The 16023-nt window shown below is 41.1% G+C and overlaps 1 protein-coding gene across 1 annotated transcript in view; it reads right to left on the bottom strand.

Annotated features, from left to right (window-relative positions):
* COL1A2 (collagen type I alpha 2 chain) overlaps nucleotides 1-16023 on the bottom strand; it is a 44705-nt gene that overhangs the window by 13903 nt on the left and 14779 nt on the right. The window contains exons 16-33 of the mRNA XM_074945909.1: nucleotides 15388-15441; nucleotides 15182-15289; nucleotides 14173-14226; nucleotides 13939-14037; nucleotides 12487-12540; nucleotides 11915-12013; nucleotides 11027-11080; nucleotides 10219-10272; nucleotides 10025-10078; nucleotides 9467-9520; nucleotides 8694-8738; nucleotides 7204-7302; nucleotides 6071-6178; nucleotides 4194-4247; nucleotides 2309-2362; nucleotides 1550-1603; nucleotides 1386-1439; nucleotides 1174-1281 (exon numbers count right to left, since the gene is read on the bottom strand). Coding sequence (XP_074802010.1) covers nucleotides 1174-1281; nucleotides 1386-1439; nucleotides 1550-1603; nucleotides 2309-2362; nucleotides 4194-4247; nucleotides 6071-6178; nucleotides 7204-7302; nucleotides 8694-8738; nucleotides 9467-9520; nucleotides 10025-10078; nucleotides 10219-10272; nucleotides 11027-11080; nucleotides 11915-12013; nucleotides 12487-12540; nucleotides 13939-14037; nucleotides 14173-14226; nucleotides 15182-15289; nucleotides 15388-15441 — 1260 coding nt within the window. The remainder of the gene's footprint in view (nucleotides 1-1173; nucleotides 1282-1385; nucleotides 1440-1549; nucleotides 1604-2308; nucleotides 2363-4193; nucleotides 4248-6070; nucleotides 6179-7203; nucleotides 7303-8693; nucleotides 8739-9466; nucleotides 9521-10024; nucleotides 10079-10218; nucleotides 10273-11026; nucleotides 11081-11914; nucleotides 12014-12486; nucleotides 12541-13938; nucleotides 14038-14172; nucleotides 14227-15181; nucleotides 15290-15387; nucleotides 15442-16023) is intronic.

The following is a 16023-nucleotide window of genomic DNA, read 5'->3' on the forward strand; positions in this document are numbered from 1 at the left end:
CAAATGTTACATGCACACCCACAAACTCAGAAACAAAACAAAATAGCAATGGCTTAGTTGGCAAAGGGCATGAAAAAACCACTTACATATGTGTTGTATGGATATTAGACCAACTCTATATATAGACTGAGTAAGGCCAAGGCAGAATACTGCTCTAGCTGGAAGCATATGGAGAAGGGTAAAGCCCTAAACAATCCTGTAAAGAAATTTCCTCTTGTAAAGTTTCAAAAAGGGGAATAGTTAAAGATCGAGGTCCTGACTTTCAGCATCTTTTCAACCTAGTCCCCATGTCTTATATTATGTCACTTGGATGTGAAGACAGTTCCATCAAAACCACAAGTGCAGGTGCACATGTACAAGAGGAGTATGGGTCTGAAAGTCCAGCCCCTAAAGAACATATTTTATCTTTGATAGGATGCCATTAGTGAGGGATCCCCAACTTTGGAATTTGCCCACAGACATCTCTTTGCTTGGCCCAACACAGCCTCAATATATTGACCTCCATAGCATGTTGCAAAAAACTTATTTATTTTCCTAACCACTATCCGAAGAAGTCAGTTGAGTGGACATGAACAAAGTGAGGGGGCTGTGGGGGATTTTTGGTTCTTGTGTTGGGAGGAATTTAATATTGATCCTGGCTGAACCTGAATTTGTTCTATGTACTTTTAAAAAATTAAATTGTACACTTGAGCCTACAGTCTTGGCTAGGTGCATTTTTATAAATGGGAAATAAACAGATTGTGTAAATTATAACAGCTTTTGTTAAGAGAAATGAATAAAAACCTTTATCACAACTATTAAAATTTGTTATCTGAAGCCACAAGAAACTTGACTGCAGGTGTATTGATGATCTCAGGTCTTCTTAGTAACCTGGACACATTTATGGTTTTGCTTTTAACTCAAAGTTTGTGTTTTGAATCAAGTTCAGAGTGATTGGAGGCAAAGGAGTTCATCTGAGTTTCCCAAATAAACTGATGACAAAGTTCTCACAAACTCTTGCAAACCAAAATCACCACCTTTTTCACAGCTTAAAACTTTAGTTTTGAAACTATGAAACTTGGAGAGAAACAAACAAAACAAAACTGTTTAAAGTTCAAAGCCTACTTGCCAGCTGTACTGGTTGCATAGTTTAATCAAGGATCAGTATTTTAATAGTAAATTCAGTTTACTTACTGCTGGTCCGCTACTGCCAGCTGGGCCAATAGCACCCAGTGGACCAACTTCACCCTTAGGTCCTTTCTGACCCCGCTCGCCTTTAGCACCAGTTTGGCCAGCAGCACCCTAAAAACACAGAGAGGAATAAAAAATGTTTAAAATATATTTTAAAGGAACACAACAACAGAATGTTGCAGCGTTTGACAGTGACTTATACATTTGGTACTTACAGGAGGTCCAGCAAATCCGTTAGGGCCAGCAGGACCACTCTCACCACGTTCACCCTAGAGTGAGATAAGAAATACTCAGGACTAAAGCTGTCAACACTCAAGAATAGTTGTTTTCTGAATGTAGCATTTTTGCATCTGGAAATGGTCTCTAAGTTGCTACTTACGGGAGCACCACGAGGACCAGCAGGGCCAGCAGAGCCAGCAGGACCAGCTTCACCCTAAAATATACCAAAGAACATTTTCACTATGATGTGCCATTGGCAGTCACACTGACTGTAATCAGAATGGGGATGTACTCTAGGTAATATGGCCTTCTCTTTGATTAATGGGGAAATGATGTACTCATCCCCCCTATGCCTGCAAGTGAGAAGAGATCACCACTACATATTACTCTTCATCAAAATACTCTAGTTTTCACCTATTTAATGCTACTGAGTTGCATTTTTTGCATGGTTTTTGGACATTTCCTGAAATTGTCACCAAGGATCAAATACCAGGGTATTTCAAAACAATGAGGAGTTGATATGTGTTCCTCCATCACCTCTGCCTGCTCCCCTGCCCACCAGAATGCTAAGTTTGCAATCGGAACTAGGCTCTATGTGAAGTCAGAAAGGCAGGGCCCAATCCAGAACCTTCTCTATGTATGGTCCCACTATACTCTTACAACTCTTCCCACCCTGACCCGTTTGCGCAGGACAGAGCAGTGCTGTGGTAATCCTTCTTCACTTGCCAGTGAGGCTTTATAGCCTCTGGTAGCCTCCCAATATGGGCAATATATGAAAGATGTAGAAAGTCTATTTACAACGCTAGCTAGAATGGAATTTCTTTTTATTCTAAATAGAGACTGGTTACATTTTCCCCTGCAGCCTTCAAATGTTCATACAAAAGTTACACTGGCAACAAAAAAGCAAAGGAAGACATACCCGATCACCAGGGCCACCAGCAGGGCCAGGGGATCCAACAGCACCAGGAATACCCTAAAGAACAAGACAGAAACATGGCATGATTTCTCGTTACATATATTCATGCAAGCAGGAGTGGCCATTCTCTCTGCTCCACTGCCTTTCGTTTCTTTTCTTCCCTTCCCTCTGGAGACAGCAGTGTGACAATGTTGTTTTATTAGCTATGAACTTATATGATGCAAAATTTGTGAGGAAAAAATCATAGAATATCAGGGTTGGAAGGGACCTCAGGAGGTCATCTAGTCCAACCCCCTGCTCAAAGCAGGACCAATCCCCAATTTTTGCCCCAGATCCCTAAATGGCCCCCCTCAAGGATTGAACTCACAACCCTGGGTTTAGCAGGCCAAAGCTCAAACCACTGAGCTATCTCTCCCCCTCCCTTCATTACTCTCTTCCTCTCAAAGTACAAGTTTCCAGGTGGACTGTGAGTATCCCAAAGCCTCTTTGAGCATTCGCATTAAAATGAGTGCCTTCTTTAAAAAACTAATGTGCCTTTGGGGTACAAGAGATCTTCAATTAGAACAAATGAAAAAAGGGCTCATTGTTACCTCACTGTTTCTGCCATTGATCTACACTCATAACTCTCATTGACTTTTGTTGGTGTTCACACACTGAACAATTGCAGGGCTGGGCCCTTAATTTGTATATGTCTATTGTTTAACCCTTTTCCACTTCACCTACTGTATAAAGGATATATAGCATCTGATCATGGAACCTTACTTGAGCAGACCCATTGACTTCAATGAACGACTTACTTGGCTCACATGAGTTTTACTCCTGTGATTCATGGGTTTGCAGTTTCGGGCCCATATAGTATGAATATTTGTAACTAAAGGGTAATATCACATTGCATAACTGTCTGCGTGAAGCAAGGCCCTATACTCAGATCAATGGTATTTGTTTGTATGCAACCAGATAACTCAAAAACACAGCATCCAATCAATTTTGAAATTTTAGGGAGTGTTCTAGACATCAGTGGGCAGAACGCTATTGATTTTGGTGAAAATCAGAAAAGTGGAAGGGAGATATGGGGGGCACACAAAGCCCCTGGTATCTGGTTAACAGAACCATCCACTTCAGCCAGATCTGTAATTGTCTATAGATAAAAACAACAAAAAAACAGTAGACGGCAGCCATCGACACCTTCCAACACCATCTCAGCCCTGTCCATCTTCCCAATACAGTTAAAACACCCTGAATGACTTTTCACCAGGCAGAAAGAAAAGAAATAATAATGGTGGGGGAAGGGAGGAATGGAGGGCACACAGAGCCCCTGGCATGGGGGGGACAATGGGGAACCCTGGTATGGGCGGGGGAAGGGAAGAATGGGAGGGTACACAGAGCCCCGGCACAGGGGAAAGGAGTGGTAGAGTTGCAGGGAGTCTTGAAATAGAGGGGGATGGGAGGGTGGCACACAAGTTGCTTGTGGGAGGTTGGAATGGAGGGATACAAGGAGTCCCTGGGGTGTGCAATGAGCTCAGCCTATGGAAGCAATGAAGTGTGAGATCCTTGAGTTCATTAATGCAAAACATTTAGTGTCCTGAGACATCTCTGGTTCCCTTCCACTACAGAAAGCTGGGACTCCAGATTAATCCTTCTCAGTACTACTCAATCAAGTTATTATTTTACTTTGCTGGTGTATTTTAAAGCTTTTCTTTAAAATATGGAGAGCTGAAGTCTAAACACCATTTTGTTGTTGACTGTGCAAAGGACCTGAACAGATCTTAGACTTCAGGAAAGGTTTGAAATATGCTCCTGTAAATCTTGTTCATTCTCCTTCAACAGAAACACTTCTGAACTGTCCGGAGCTAAATTTAGTGATAAGAGAATGACTTGATATACTCACCCGAGAGCCATCTCTTCCTGTTGCCCCAGCTTCGCCTCTGAGGCCTGGTAAACCCTGGAAACAGGAAAAAAATAAAATAAAACTCCACCACCATGTTATATTGTTAATGAAGGCCAGAGACAAAAAGAGATCTAAACTGTCTATTTTAACTGCATCATCATTTAACTCTTATTCCGACATACAGACATAATTCCTTCCTTCTTTATGTGCAGTTATTGTATGTGTATCTTGAGTGCAGAAGGAAACCTTCATTTTGGGGTACATTCTCTTTTTAACATGCAGACTAAAATCTGACACTCCTGAATGAGAGTTTAATAGCAAATGCATTGCGCAGCGTGCCATTGCTTGTGCTAAGCAGTGAGTCGTGGAGTGAAGTTGCCGAGGAAGAGGAATGACATAGGGTCAACCCAAAAAACACAAAAGCAAGGTTAAAAGAGTTGCAAACTCAGTTCCTCTTCTCCTGATGTGGAAATCCTGCTCCACACCCATAGACCTTCCTCCCAGGTCACAGTGTGTTTGAATGGAATTAAAGATTCAATTACAAATTACAATCTGTGAAAATGATGAGGGGCTTGCTACTGACCTCAATCTGGTTTGCAACAATGTGAGACATGAATCAGACCGCTGATATAATCTACCTATAGTATAAATCTATCCCTCCCCCTTTTCCTTTGGCCCATAAAAGCAATATGTACAAATTCTCCTGGGAATCTGCATTATACTTTATGCTTGGAGCAGGAAAAATAATTGTTGAACACAATGGGAGCATATAAATGGTTACACAGTGAACAAGGGTCACAAGAAGGATAGTCATTGGCCATCACTGTAGCCTCAAGGAATCAGAATACGATTCAGTCCTAATTGTTCTTCTCAAATATGTACTCTTGCTTTGCGTTGATTCACATGGCAGCTACCTGGATACTGTATCTTATAAAGAGTGTCAGGCAATTCCAGGCCTCATCCCTTTTTGACTGCATCTTTAACTGAATGCCTTTTGATTCCTTTAGTCAAAACAAATGAAGCAATATTGCCAACCTCAGGCTTAGAGGTCATTCACTAGATTTCATACTCTCACATCCCGAGAAAGAGAAATATCTCAGCAACCAAAGCCTGATTCCCCTTGGATACCTAGATTACTCAAACACTTAGGCACTTCACATTTGGAGTATCTGACAGAATGATACTGGATTTTGCAATTCATCATTGAGTTTTATACACAGTAGTAATATGAACGGGGGTCAGTTGCTCAGGCAAACTGAAGGGCATTCCTAATTCCAAAATTAAAAACAGAGTTTCTTAATCCATTTTCCAAGAATAAAATTGTGAATGGATCAGCCAGATGAAGGAAAATACCGTGACGTAAGTATGACACTGCCAACGGTACTCATTCTACATTTGCTAACTACATGTCATAAATATTACAGGTCCTGTAACTAGTGCTCAGTGCTCAACAAGTTGTAGCAAAGGAGGTGGAGCCCCTTTTACATATCTCAATTCTTACTGTAAGTAGGACTCACTGAAGACAAGTTTAATAGATCTCTCAATACACTCATGGGGCCCAGTCCTGAAAAGTGATAAGTGACCACTACTCCTACTGATTCCCAGGGGTATTCAAGGGTGCTGGCATCAGAGAGGAGGCTTTCCGCACCTCACAGGATCATGACTTTGTTGAGAAAATAGCTCATTTACTCATGTGCTAGTGGTGGGTGTCTGTGAAATATAGTTTCATGTAACTTTTCAGCTTTGGTGAAAGTTATATTCAGGTGACCTTTCCGTTCAATTGTTTAAAAAGACAAAGAGTCCCCCCTCCCCTGTCCCCCACAACCTGTGCACATGTGTTTCAGTTGCAATTAAACTGGCTGAAACTGGTGACTTACCTTTTCACCTTTGCCTCCTGGGACACCAGCAATACCTCTCTCGCCTGGGATTCCACCAGGGCCGGCTGGGCCTGGACCACCAGGGGCACCAACATTGCCAGGTTCACCCTAGCAGTAACAAGGGAACATGTAAGAAAGGAATGATTTGTTCTGTAAGGGTCTCAGCAAAATTATCTTAAGATTGAATTCCCCATCTTTCTTCTAATTTTTGAAAGGACTGACTCAATAAATCATTCTTATCTTCAAATAGTCTGCCTTGAATTTTAGAAGATTTTTTAAAATTTATCCCTGTGGTAAATGGGTGCAACTTCATTGCTTTCAGCAATGTTCCCTGAAGGCAGTGGAGTAGTGCTTCTTCACTCCACGGTTGAATTTCGCTTCAGGGGAACAGCCTGATCTTCCAAAAAAACACTAATCTTCGACTTTGCCCAGGAACCCGCCCCCTCCGCCCGTGTCACCCCAATTTTCTACTAGAAAATAGGCCCAAATCAGAACCATTTCCCTGACTCTTTAGAATCTGGAGGTCTTGACAGAATGGAGCCTGGATTCCAAACTCAACTTTGCTGATGAGATTTTGCAAAGATAAGACAATGCCTGGATTTCCTTGTTTCTCTGTGACTTTAGCTGTGATCCTCAGACACTAAATGATGCTCTTGCTTTCAGTTTTTGCAACTTGATCTGTGGGTCAAGTGAAACTTAAGCACCAGGCTTTTGTTCTTGTGGGGGCAGTTTTGTGTCAGCTCGTCACTGGGCTCCCAGGTTTGCAGATATCAGTAATTAAGATAGAGAAATGTAGGTGCTAATGTTTACAATGATGAAAGTTTGGAATAAAGAGTCAGGCAGAATATAAATCCAGTTCAAAAGAGGTGAATGGAACACTGAGCTAACAGAAATTGTATCAGTGATTCCTAGCTGGAGTCTTACTCCCGTCCTCTGTAAAGGGAAAATTTTCAGTGCATAACAAACTAGTACATACTAGGCCTCAATGGAGCTTTGCCATTTGACGCCACCTGAGGGTCTGGCCCACTGTCTCAGGGATACATGTAGGTAATTGTCATCAGCATCAAGTGGAGTTATGCACTCGGTTGGCAAGGTTTCAGTGGTCATAGCAGTAGCAGTTTGCAAAGGCTTACCTTGTTACCATCAGGGCCTGGTGGGCCAGTTGGACCACGGCTTCCCATGGAACCTACAGGACCAACAGCTCCACTTTCACCGGGAGCACCACGTTCACCCTGAAAGAGACAGGTTGGTTTGAGTTGTCCTTGATAAACCAGAGCCATTAAAGGGCTGGTTGATTGCACCAAACTCTTTATTTGAGGTGAGTTGTGCAAACTAAATAAAATACATTGGCATTCACATTGTGTAAAATATATTCCAAGTACACTTTCAAAAGGGGCTGGTTTTCCAAGACCTTGCACCTTGTGCAGTCACTGATACCTATGCAAACTGGCTACAAACAAATCAGAATGGCAGTTTTACACCCACTTTGTACAGGTATAAATGACTTCACTAGGCAGTAGAGAATCTGGTCCATAGTTTTTGACACATACCTACCAATATAAAATCCCAAAAGCTTTTAATCGAGAGAGATTGCCAGTTAAAATACAAGTATTTTCTAAGCACAAAATTCTGCCTCTGGACAGGGTGCACACAACTTCTCTTAACAAGATCCATAAACACAATTGTGAACTGACACCCCACAGGCCCATTTGAAGGCAGGATTAGGATTCTAATGGGGGTCCACCCATATGGAGCAGCTCGCAGGATTAGGGCCATTGCAATTATCAAGCAAGCATCTTTATTGTCTGCTTTAATTCAGTAATCTTTATTGTCTGTTTTAATTCAGTAATGCTCATTATCACCCCTAAGAACATTAAGTGTTTATATATACAATTTTTAAAAGGAAAAAAGGCATCTCCCAGCTTCTAAGTGTTTTGAAGCCAACCGGATAGTTTTCTGATAAGCAGTTTAGGTACAACATAAATAAAATGTAAATTATTTCTCACAATCAGAGCTTTTCCTGCATGGCAGGAGAGCAATACTGCCATGAACTCTTTGCTCTTTGTTTCTGCTAGTAGCCATATGGTCAAATTTTGAAAAGCAACTAGTTAAACAGGTGTTTTAAAGAACCAATGTCCAAAACCGGAGCAGCCTTCTATGCCCACCACAGTAGAAGTATAGTGTTTTGCCTACTTCTGAGCACGAGCAGGGGGATTCTGCATCACTTTGTGCAATGCAGAGAAGCCTTTGCAGCATTTCTTTACAATATCATGCTAGGGTTGGAGGTAAGGTAGGTTTGGAAGTGACTAGCTGTGTTGGGGTCATGGCCAGTAGTTTAGTGCACAGTGTACCTGATCCATAGCACAAAGAAATCTATTGTTTTCACTGTGCTTTGGACCAGGCCGTTTATGCATATGCAGAGTTCAGACATGACATAGGAGGGAGCAGCAGGCCATCCCCATTATTTTCCCACTACATGGGAAGGTTTAGCAGGCCCTGACACATGCACTGGGGCTGAGAATTCTCATTCCTCCTGAGTTTATCAAGTCTTATTAGAAATGTACATAAATAAAGAAAACTTTATCAAGACAGAGTTTGAAATGTACCATGAAGAGTAACTTACTCTTGGGCCAGCAGGACCGGGGAGACCAAATTCACCTGGAATACCCTAGACAAAAGAAAAACATGGGTTAAGCTGATTTCTAAAGCAGGTTTGTCATGATTGTTGTAGTCTTACATTTGTTTTTTTAAATACTAGTTAGAAATACTTTTCAGTGCAATAACATATGGCAAGTATGGCACATCACAACCTGGCCTTTGGTGCACAAAGGTGGGTGACGATGAAAGGGCGCAGAGACCCTTTCCTCTCCAAACATGCAGCCAGACAGTATCCTATGGCACTGGGAAGCCTAGCTTTCAAACTTTGCAGACTCTGGAGGCCTGCTTCACCCCAATTTTATTCAGTAGATTTCAGTGGAATTACACTGGCATCAAACTAGAATAATTCCGGAAGAATAGCAGACATTGAAGTTTTGGAATGGAAATTTTCTGTCAAATAATTTCCATTTATTGTCAGTCTACTTTTAAAGATATTCAACCTGGAATACAGAGTGTAAGTCAGATCAGTCTTGAAAAGTCATATCAGGGTTTGGCTTTGTCCATACTAGAACTTTGAAATAAGAAATACTCCTCAATTGCTAAGTGAACGTCTTGATTTGTTGCTGCCTTTAATAATGATTAGATAGAAATTTTGCATACAATATGGAACACTTTTCATTTTGGGAAATGGAGGATCTAAACTAGACTTAGTTTTTCTTCACCTTATGTATGAGTTTAATCACAGCACTTAGGTGACTCAGCTGTCACTACTTGCAAACTACTGCTTGTGTTACTCACTCTGTCGCCTGGTTTACCAGCTTCACCAGCAGGGCCTGAGGGGCCTGGGAGACCCTAAATGAAAAGAAATACGTGTATGAATAAAGTCATTACCTGAAGTACTGAATGCATTTCAGATTGTTACTGAAGAGCCTACATAGCTTACAGCAAAGCAGAAGTAAGAGGCTAAGTTTATAACATGAAAGAACAAGGGACATGTTTTGCTTTCAGGGCCTGACTTAAAGCCCACTGAAAGACTCCAGAGGATTTCAATGGGCTTTTGATCAGGTCCTAAGTTATGAGAACAATTGTGTAGTCCCACTGCATGGGAGTAAGAAAGAACATCTGGGCCCAACTATGTTTGACATTTATTCATAAACTGAGTGCTTTGACACAGTTACACTGAAGAACTCTAAATATTTGAGATTTCAGCTGGCTACATAGAGAGCTACTAAGAAAGTTCTGAATGGGCTAAGGTGGGCTTACAAAGAATGGGAGAGTTAAATATTAACTATAGTGTTTGCTACTATGAATAATAAAATATATGGGATAATATTTGGCAAGTGAATATTTACTTACTTGGAAGCCAGGGGGGCCAGCTGGACCTTGTTCACCTTTTGCACCAGGATTGCCCTAGAAGGAATTAAAAAGAAAAATACTTAACTAGGACCTGGAAATACAAGAGAAGGCTTTTCATATTGGAAGTCCTGTAGTTTAACATTAAACCAAGAAAGTTCTGCAACTAGGTTTATGATGTAGAAGCTGTTACTTACAGCAACGCCCGGGGGACCTTGAACACCATTGTTGCCATCAGGACCAGGAGCACCCTAAATACAGTATTAGAGAAACATTTGATGACTCATTTATAAATCCAAGCTTTCTTGTCTTTCTGAATTACACACTCATTCTGAAAGTATAGGGCCACAACAGCTTATTTTGTACCTACAACTGGTCTAGTTAATAAGAGTCTTTATCCTGCTCAGATTTCTATCCATTAATAGCTGCATTACTGTTTAATAGCTGCATTGTAAGAAGACAGCAGAAATGCTCACAATTGTATTGTGGGATGGCTATGGTTCTAGAACCAACTTGAAATCATGGGGTCAAATTCATCCCTGGTGAAACTTCCTTCAGTGAAGTTATATGAATAAATTTGATCCATCAGCCATAGAAAAAGAAAAGAGTTCTTGATGGCAGGATGTGGATGCCATCCCTTCCACTGGAGATTTAGTAAAGCAATCCCTTCCACTGGAGATTTAGTAAATCTCATAAATAATATGAAGAAAACAGGATTTGAGGGATAAATTGGAAATGAATAAGCTTTCCTTTTCAAAATCGATTTACAGGGGAAGGGGTTTGATGTATGGGGTGAACCAAGCAGAGTAATTCACATTTAACATTAGTCCAATGTGTACTGGTAGAAGGTTAGACACATGTTTACAGAGTGTTCTCCTATTTCATCATTTATTCTTTGGTTCACTTGCACAAACTAATGCTATCTTCTCTTTGTGGGGGCCTTGAATATCTGTTATTGCTCTCTCGCCTCCTATCTATATGTTACTAGATAAAATATACACATACCCGTGAGCCAGCAACACCAACATTGCCTTTGTCACCAGGTTTGCCAGGTTCACCCTACAGTTAATGGGGGTGGGGGGAGGGGGGAGGAGAGGGGGAAGAGAGGGGAAACACAAACAAATTAAACAAGTCATCATTCTGGAAACAGTTAAAGTGCCAATCAAAGATTGTTATTTTCCATGCCACAAGATCTATTATAATATTCCTTTATCCCTATATTTTCAAACATTTTCACTGGATAGTTGAAGAGGTAGGAAAAACCATCTATACAATAGAAATAATTACCTTGTCCTTTTTTTCAAATCCCCATCCATCTACATTGACAGGTCTCAGGTCTGCTCTCTGAGATGCTGTGCATGGTGGCTTTCACTAGGCAACACCATAAATCCAGGGGGTTGAGTGTAAAAATTACCTATCACACCTATGGGATTGATCCAAAACTCACTAAAGTCAGTGGGAGTATTTCTACTGGCTTCAATGGGCTTTAGATCAGACCATATATATTCAGGCATATTCAGAAAGCTTTTGAAGGGCCAGACGCTGCAGTTCCCCAACAGTTAAAATGCATACAGGGGACCAATGTTTGTAGAACAATTAAATATAGAGAGCAGCACTAAAATGAACATATATTGTAATATGCACTTAATCTGATAACAGCCTTAAACATTTTCTACTGGTTTGTTGAAAAAATATTGTTTCTATTTTGGCTTACTGCACAAATTACTAGAGAGACAAAAATGTCCTGATAGCATTAAGTATACTATACTCAATAAATAACAATGCAAATGGAATGCAAGCAGATTCAAGTGCTTAACTGTAATTATTATGAAGATAACTCTCTACCAAGAAATAGGCTTACAGTGATATAAAGCTCTTCTCTATTGTACTTACATTGGGACCTTTTGGTCCAGGGAATCCAATGTTACCAGGCTCGCCTCTTGCGCCAGCTGGACCAATTGGGCCAACTCTACCATCAGCACCAGGGAAACCCTAGAAAAATCAATCATACTTTTGAATGCCTGTTTTTTAATCACTAGCCCATGGTTCAGTTTCTTTCTGTGATGTAAAGAAAAGAGTTACCTGTATGGGGAAGCAGCAAACATCTAATGCATATGGTTTACTTTTAAAAAGTGGAGAGCATATCTGAATATACAGTCACTCTTAGTACATGTTTTCTCCTTTCTGTGACAATGGTAATCGTATTTTTATTGTTACTTCACTTTTTGGGATTATGGGCCTGATCCAAAGCCCATGGAAAGACTCCCATTGACCTCCATGGATTTTGGATCAGTCCCTTGAGCAATAAAATACATAACTGTAAAGGATACTTTGAAATAGATCTCACTGACTTTAAACATAGTTGTGCTAAAGCTCAGCAATGTGATTTCAGCTTCCTAAATATAGCTATTACTGGTGTTTTAATATATATTTGGAAAATATAGTGAAAAGAAAAGAATACTTACAACGGGGCCTTCCTTGCCAGCAGGGCCTGGGTTACCAGGTTGACCTGGAAGACCCTAAAACAGAAAGGTTTTATTGTCATGAAATTCAGATCATTAAAAAAAACAGAAAACAAAACAACCCCCTTAGCTTTTTCTATATACTATTTGAATAAATTGCAGAAAATAAGTCTTTATTTCCTATTGTTTGCACCAAAAACACATTAAAGCAGAACTGAGTAATATATTCCCACACAGACTGAAAACAGTCATTTTAATTCCGTATACTGTATTTTATAATATGTGTGCCACTTGCTTAAACTCATTTAGGCCCTAATCCTGCAAACATTCACAAATTTAAAGTTAAGTATGTGCATAAGTGTTTGCAGAATTGGAGGCTAATGGTTTATACATTGATTAGAAAGCTGATGGAGACAAATTTTACAGAGGGTGAATTAGAGAGAATAAAACCAATGCCATGAAGGCAGTGACAGACTAGGGCCAGATCCTGCTCCACTGAACTCAGTGGGAGTTTTGCTACTGACTTTAATGGGATCAGGATTGAGTTCTAGATAACCTATCAACTCATGTGAATTTATGGACAAGATTTATTGTTCTTTCAGTTAACGTGAATAAGAAGATGGGCCAATGTGGCTTAGAGAACACTGCAACAGACACACAAATTTCAACTATGATCATAATTACCACATTGTATAAGTAATAATTAAGGCTAAGATTTTGTCATATTTATTTTTAGTATAAGTCATGTACAGGTCATGGGCAATAGACAAAAATTCACGGAAGCCGTGACCTGTCTGTGACTTTTGCTGCTGCAGCTCCATAGTGTCTCCTGCCACCATGATGACTGGGAGCTGCAGGGTTCCCCCTCTTCCCTCCCTCCCACATATAGGAGGCTGTCATCTGTCATTGGAACCCTGAGGAGGGCCCCCTGAGGAGGCTGTCAGAGGACTCCGAAGAGGCTGTCGCCCATCACTGGAACCCTGCCAGAGCCCTGCTGGCTGCCAGCTCCAGTCCCATGGCCCCAGGGGCTGAAGCAGAAAATGTCACTGAGGTCTCTGGAAGTCATGGATTCTGGATTCAGTGACATAAACGTAGCCTTAGTAATAATCAGTGGAATCACCTTTGGGATAGGGACCATCTCTTTGTTCTGTGTTTGTACAGTGCCTAGCACAATGGGGTCCTGGTCCATGATTGGGGCCCTTAGTTGCTACCATGATAGCACTATATAATAATGCTTAATTTCATTAAATGTTTTGATATTGTTTAATCACTTTGTTGAAGAAAGCACTCATAATACCAAGAGATCTGTATAATGACAGGCTGATGGAAATTGGCTAGTTATCCTCTGAGATAATGGACAAACATATCTCTAAGTTTTGAATAGTTTTATCCCATAAAATGAAAGTCATTTCCCTTTTTGCAATTCTCCAGCAAAGCTACTGAGTTCAGACTTACTCTTGGACCAAGGAGGCCAGGCTCACCAGGGCGACCAGAATCACCGCCAGGACCCCTAGCACCAGCGGGACCAGGAGCACCACGGCTTCCAGCAGGTCCCTACAAAAAAAAAAAAATTATAAAAAATATTAAAACCAAGACAGAGACAATTAGCCATAAGTATCATCCATATATATAAATAAAGAAATCCTGCATTACACTACTTGACTAGAAGTAAATTGTACAAAAACTCACCATACCACCAGCTCTGCCATCAGATCCAGGGAGACCACGAGACCCAGGAACACCCTACGAATAACAAACACAAAACAGATTAAGAATGGAAAAGAGATTAAGTCACATGCTAAGGCAGAGTTTGCTAAAGCTCAGAATACAAACCAGAACTGCTGGTATCTCAGATGAGTCTGGATCTGAGCACCCTCAATTGTGGGGAAATCTGGATCCCGAGAGAGATCCAAACTTTGTGTCTTCCCAGAGCTCTAATGGGTGGAATCTGAACTTTTGGTCTGAGCACCCTCAGTCTTTGGTAAAATTCAGCTCTGGATCTGGGGCCAAACTTTGGCCATGATCCTCTAATCTGATCCATGCAGGTGGGCCCTTGCACCCATGCAGAGCCTTACTGACACCTGGGAGGTTCCACGTGAGTACAAGGAACTGCCCATGCAGCTCAGATTGCAATATCGGGGCCTTTCTGTCTATAGCCAACCACTAATCTTCATCTGAAACACATATGGGATTAGCATTCCGTTTTCTTTCCTCTCCGGGTGAGCGCCTGATCCTATGAGGGGCTGAGTGCCTCCTCGAGGAAGCTGGCCTTGTTCCCCTCCAGCTGGAGGTGCCGTCAGCACCTCGTCAGAGATACTCACCAGCCTGGCAGGATCGAGCCCCTGGCTTTCAATTACATTTATGTGTATCAATGGGTTTTTAAAGGGCTAAGTGCATTTGTGGGGCTCTAAAAACAATAAATATTTAAGAAACAACAATAACTGAAACCAACCATAAACATATACTTTGAGGACAAGTATAATTTTCAGCATTAATATGTACCATGCGAAAATGGCTTAGATCACTGGATACAATATCTGTTCAACGGGCACATTCCTAGGGGGCTCGACTTAGCCGGAATAGTACGGATAGCAGCATTAATGACTCCTCATTTCTTTATTTGTATTTGTCATTCTAGTTTTGCTGTGTCATTTCCCTTCTTATTTGCTTATGGCTGAAATGTGCAAGGAGAACCTACTCTTAGACCTGCTGGACCAGGGGGGCCGGTAGCACCAGCTTCACCAGTAGTGCCTCTCTTGCCTTCCTCACCATTTGGACCAGCGGGACCCGGTGGACCAGCAGCACCCTATTTCAATGTGAATAGAGAAAAAGATTAGAATCTTATGTGACAGGCTACACTAAAATTAATTCACTGAAACATGTTTCATGTGCTACCATACTCACAGGTTCACCCTTGTTACCAGATTCTCCCTTGGATCCAGCAGGTCCAGGCTCACCCTAGAGTCAAGAAAAGAGGTCACAGAATTAAACACCCTAAAAAACTACTTTCTTCCACCTGTGCAAGCTTTCTCTGCAGCAAAGAACTATTTAACAATCTAACGGGAGTATCCTGCAACGTTCTATTTTGATAGACAATCAGGGGCCATTCCTGGTATGTGTCAAATGGACTTTTTTGGTTTAACAGACATGGAACATTCATAGAAAACAATATGTTAAAAGATAATTTAAAATAACATCAATTGACCTAAAGCATTCAGGGCCTGCTCCTCAGTTGGCATTATAACAGCCGAGGGCCTGGCATTAAGACTGTTGTTGTATCTTTCTGCCTTACACAAGTTTGGATAGCATTAGTGTGCAAGAACTACTGAGCTTTATGGTCATCACACCCGAAGGATGTGCGACATATGAATTCTTAAGTCACAACAAGCCAAGCGGTGGCAAAATGTGGAAGTGAGCTGCTATGTGTAACTTGAAATGCCTTGAAAGAAAGACTAAAATGTTTACCATTAGAGATAAAATATATCCAGCAGGTTTTACAAGTGTGGATACTTTGGCCATTATAAAATAGAGATATACTAT

The sequence above is a fragment of the Natator depressus genome, chromosome 2, assembly GCF_965152275.1.
Source record: "Natator depressus isolate rNatDep1 chromosome 2, rNatDep2.hap1, whole genome shotgun sequence".
Taxonomy (NCBI): domain Eukaryota; kingdom Metazoa; phylum Chordata; order Testudines; family Cheloniidae; genus Natator; species Natator depressus.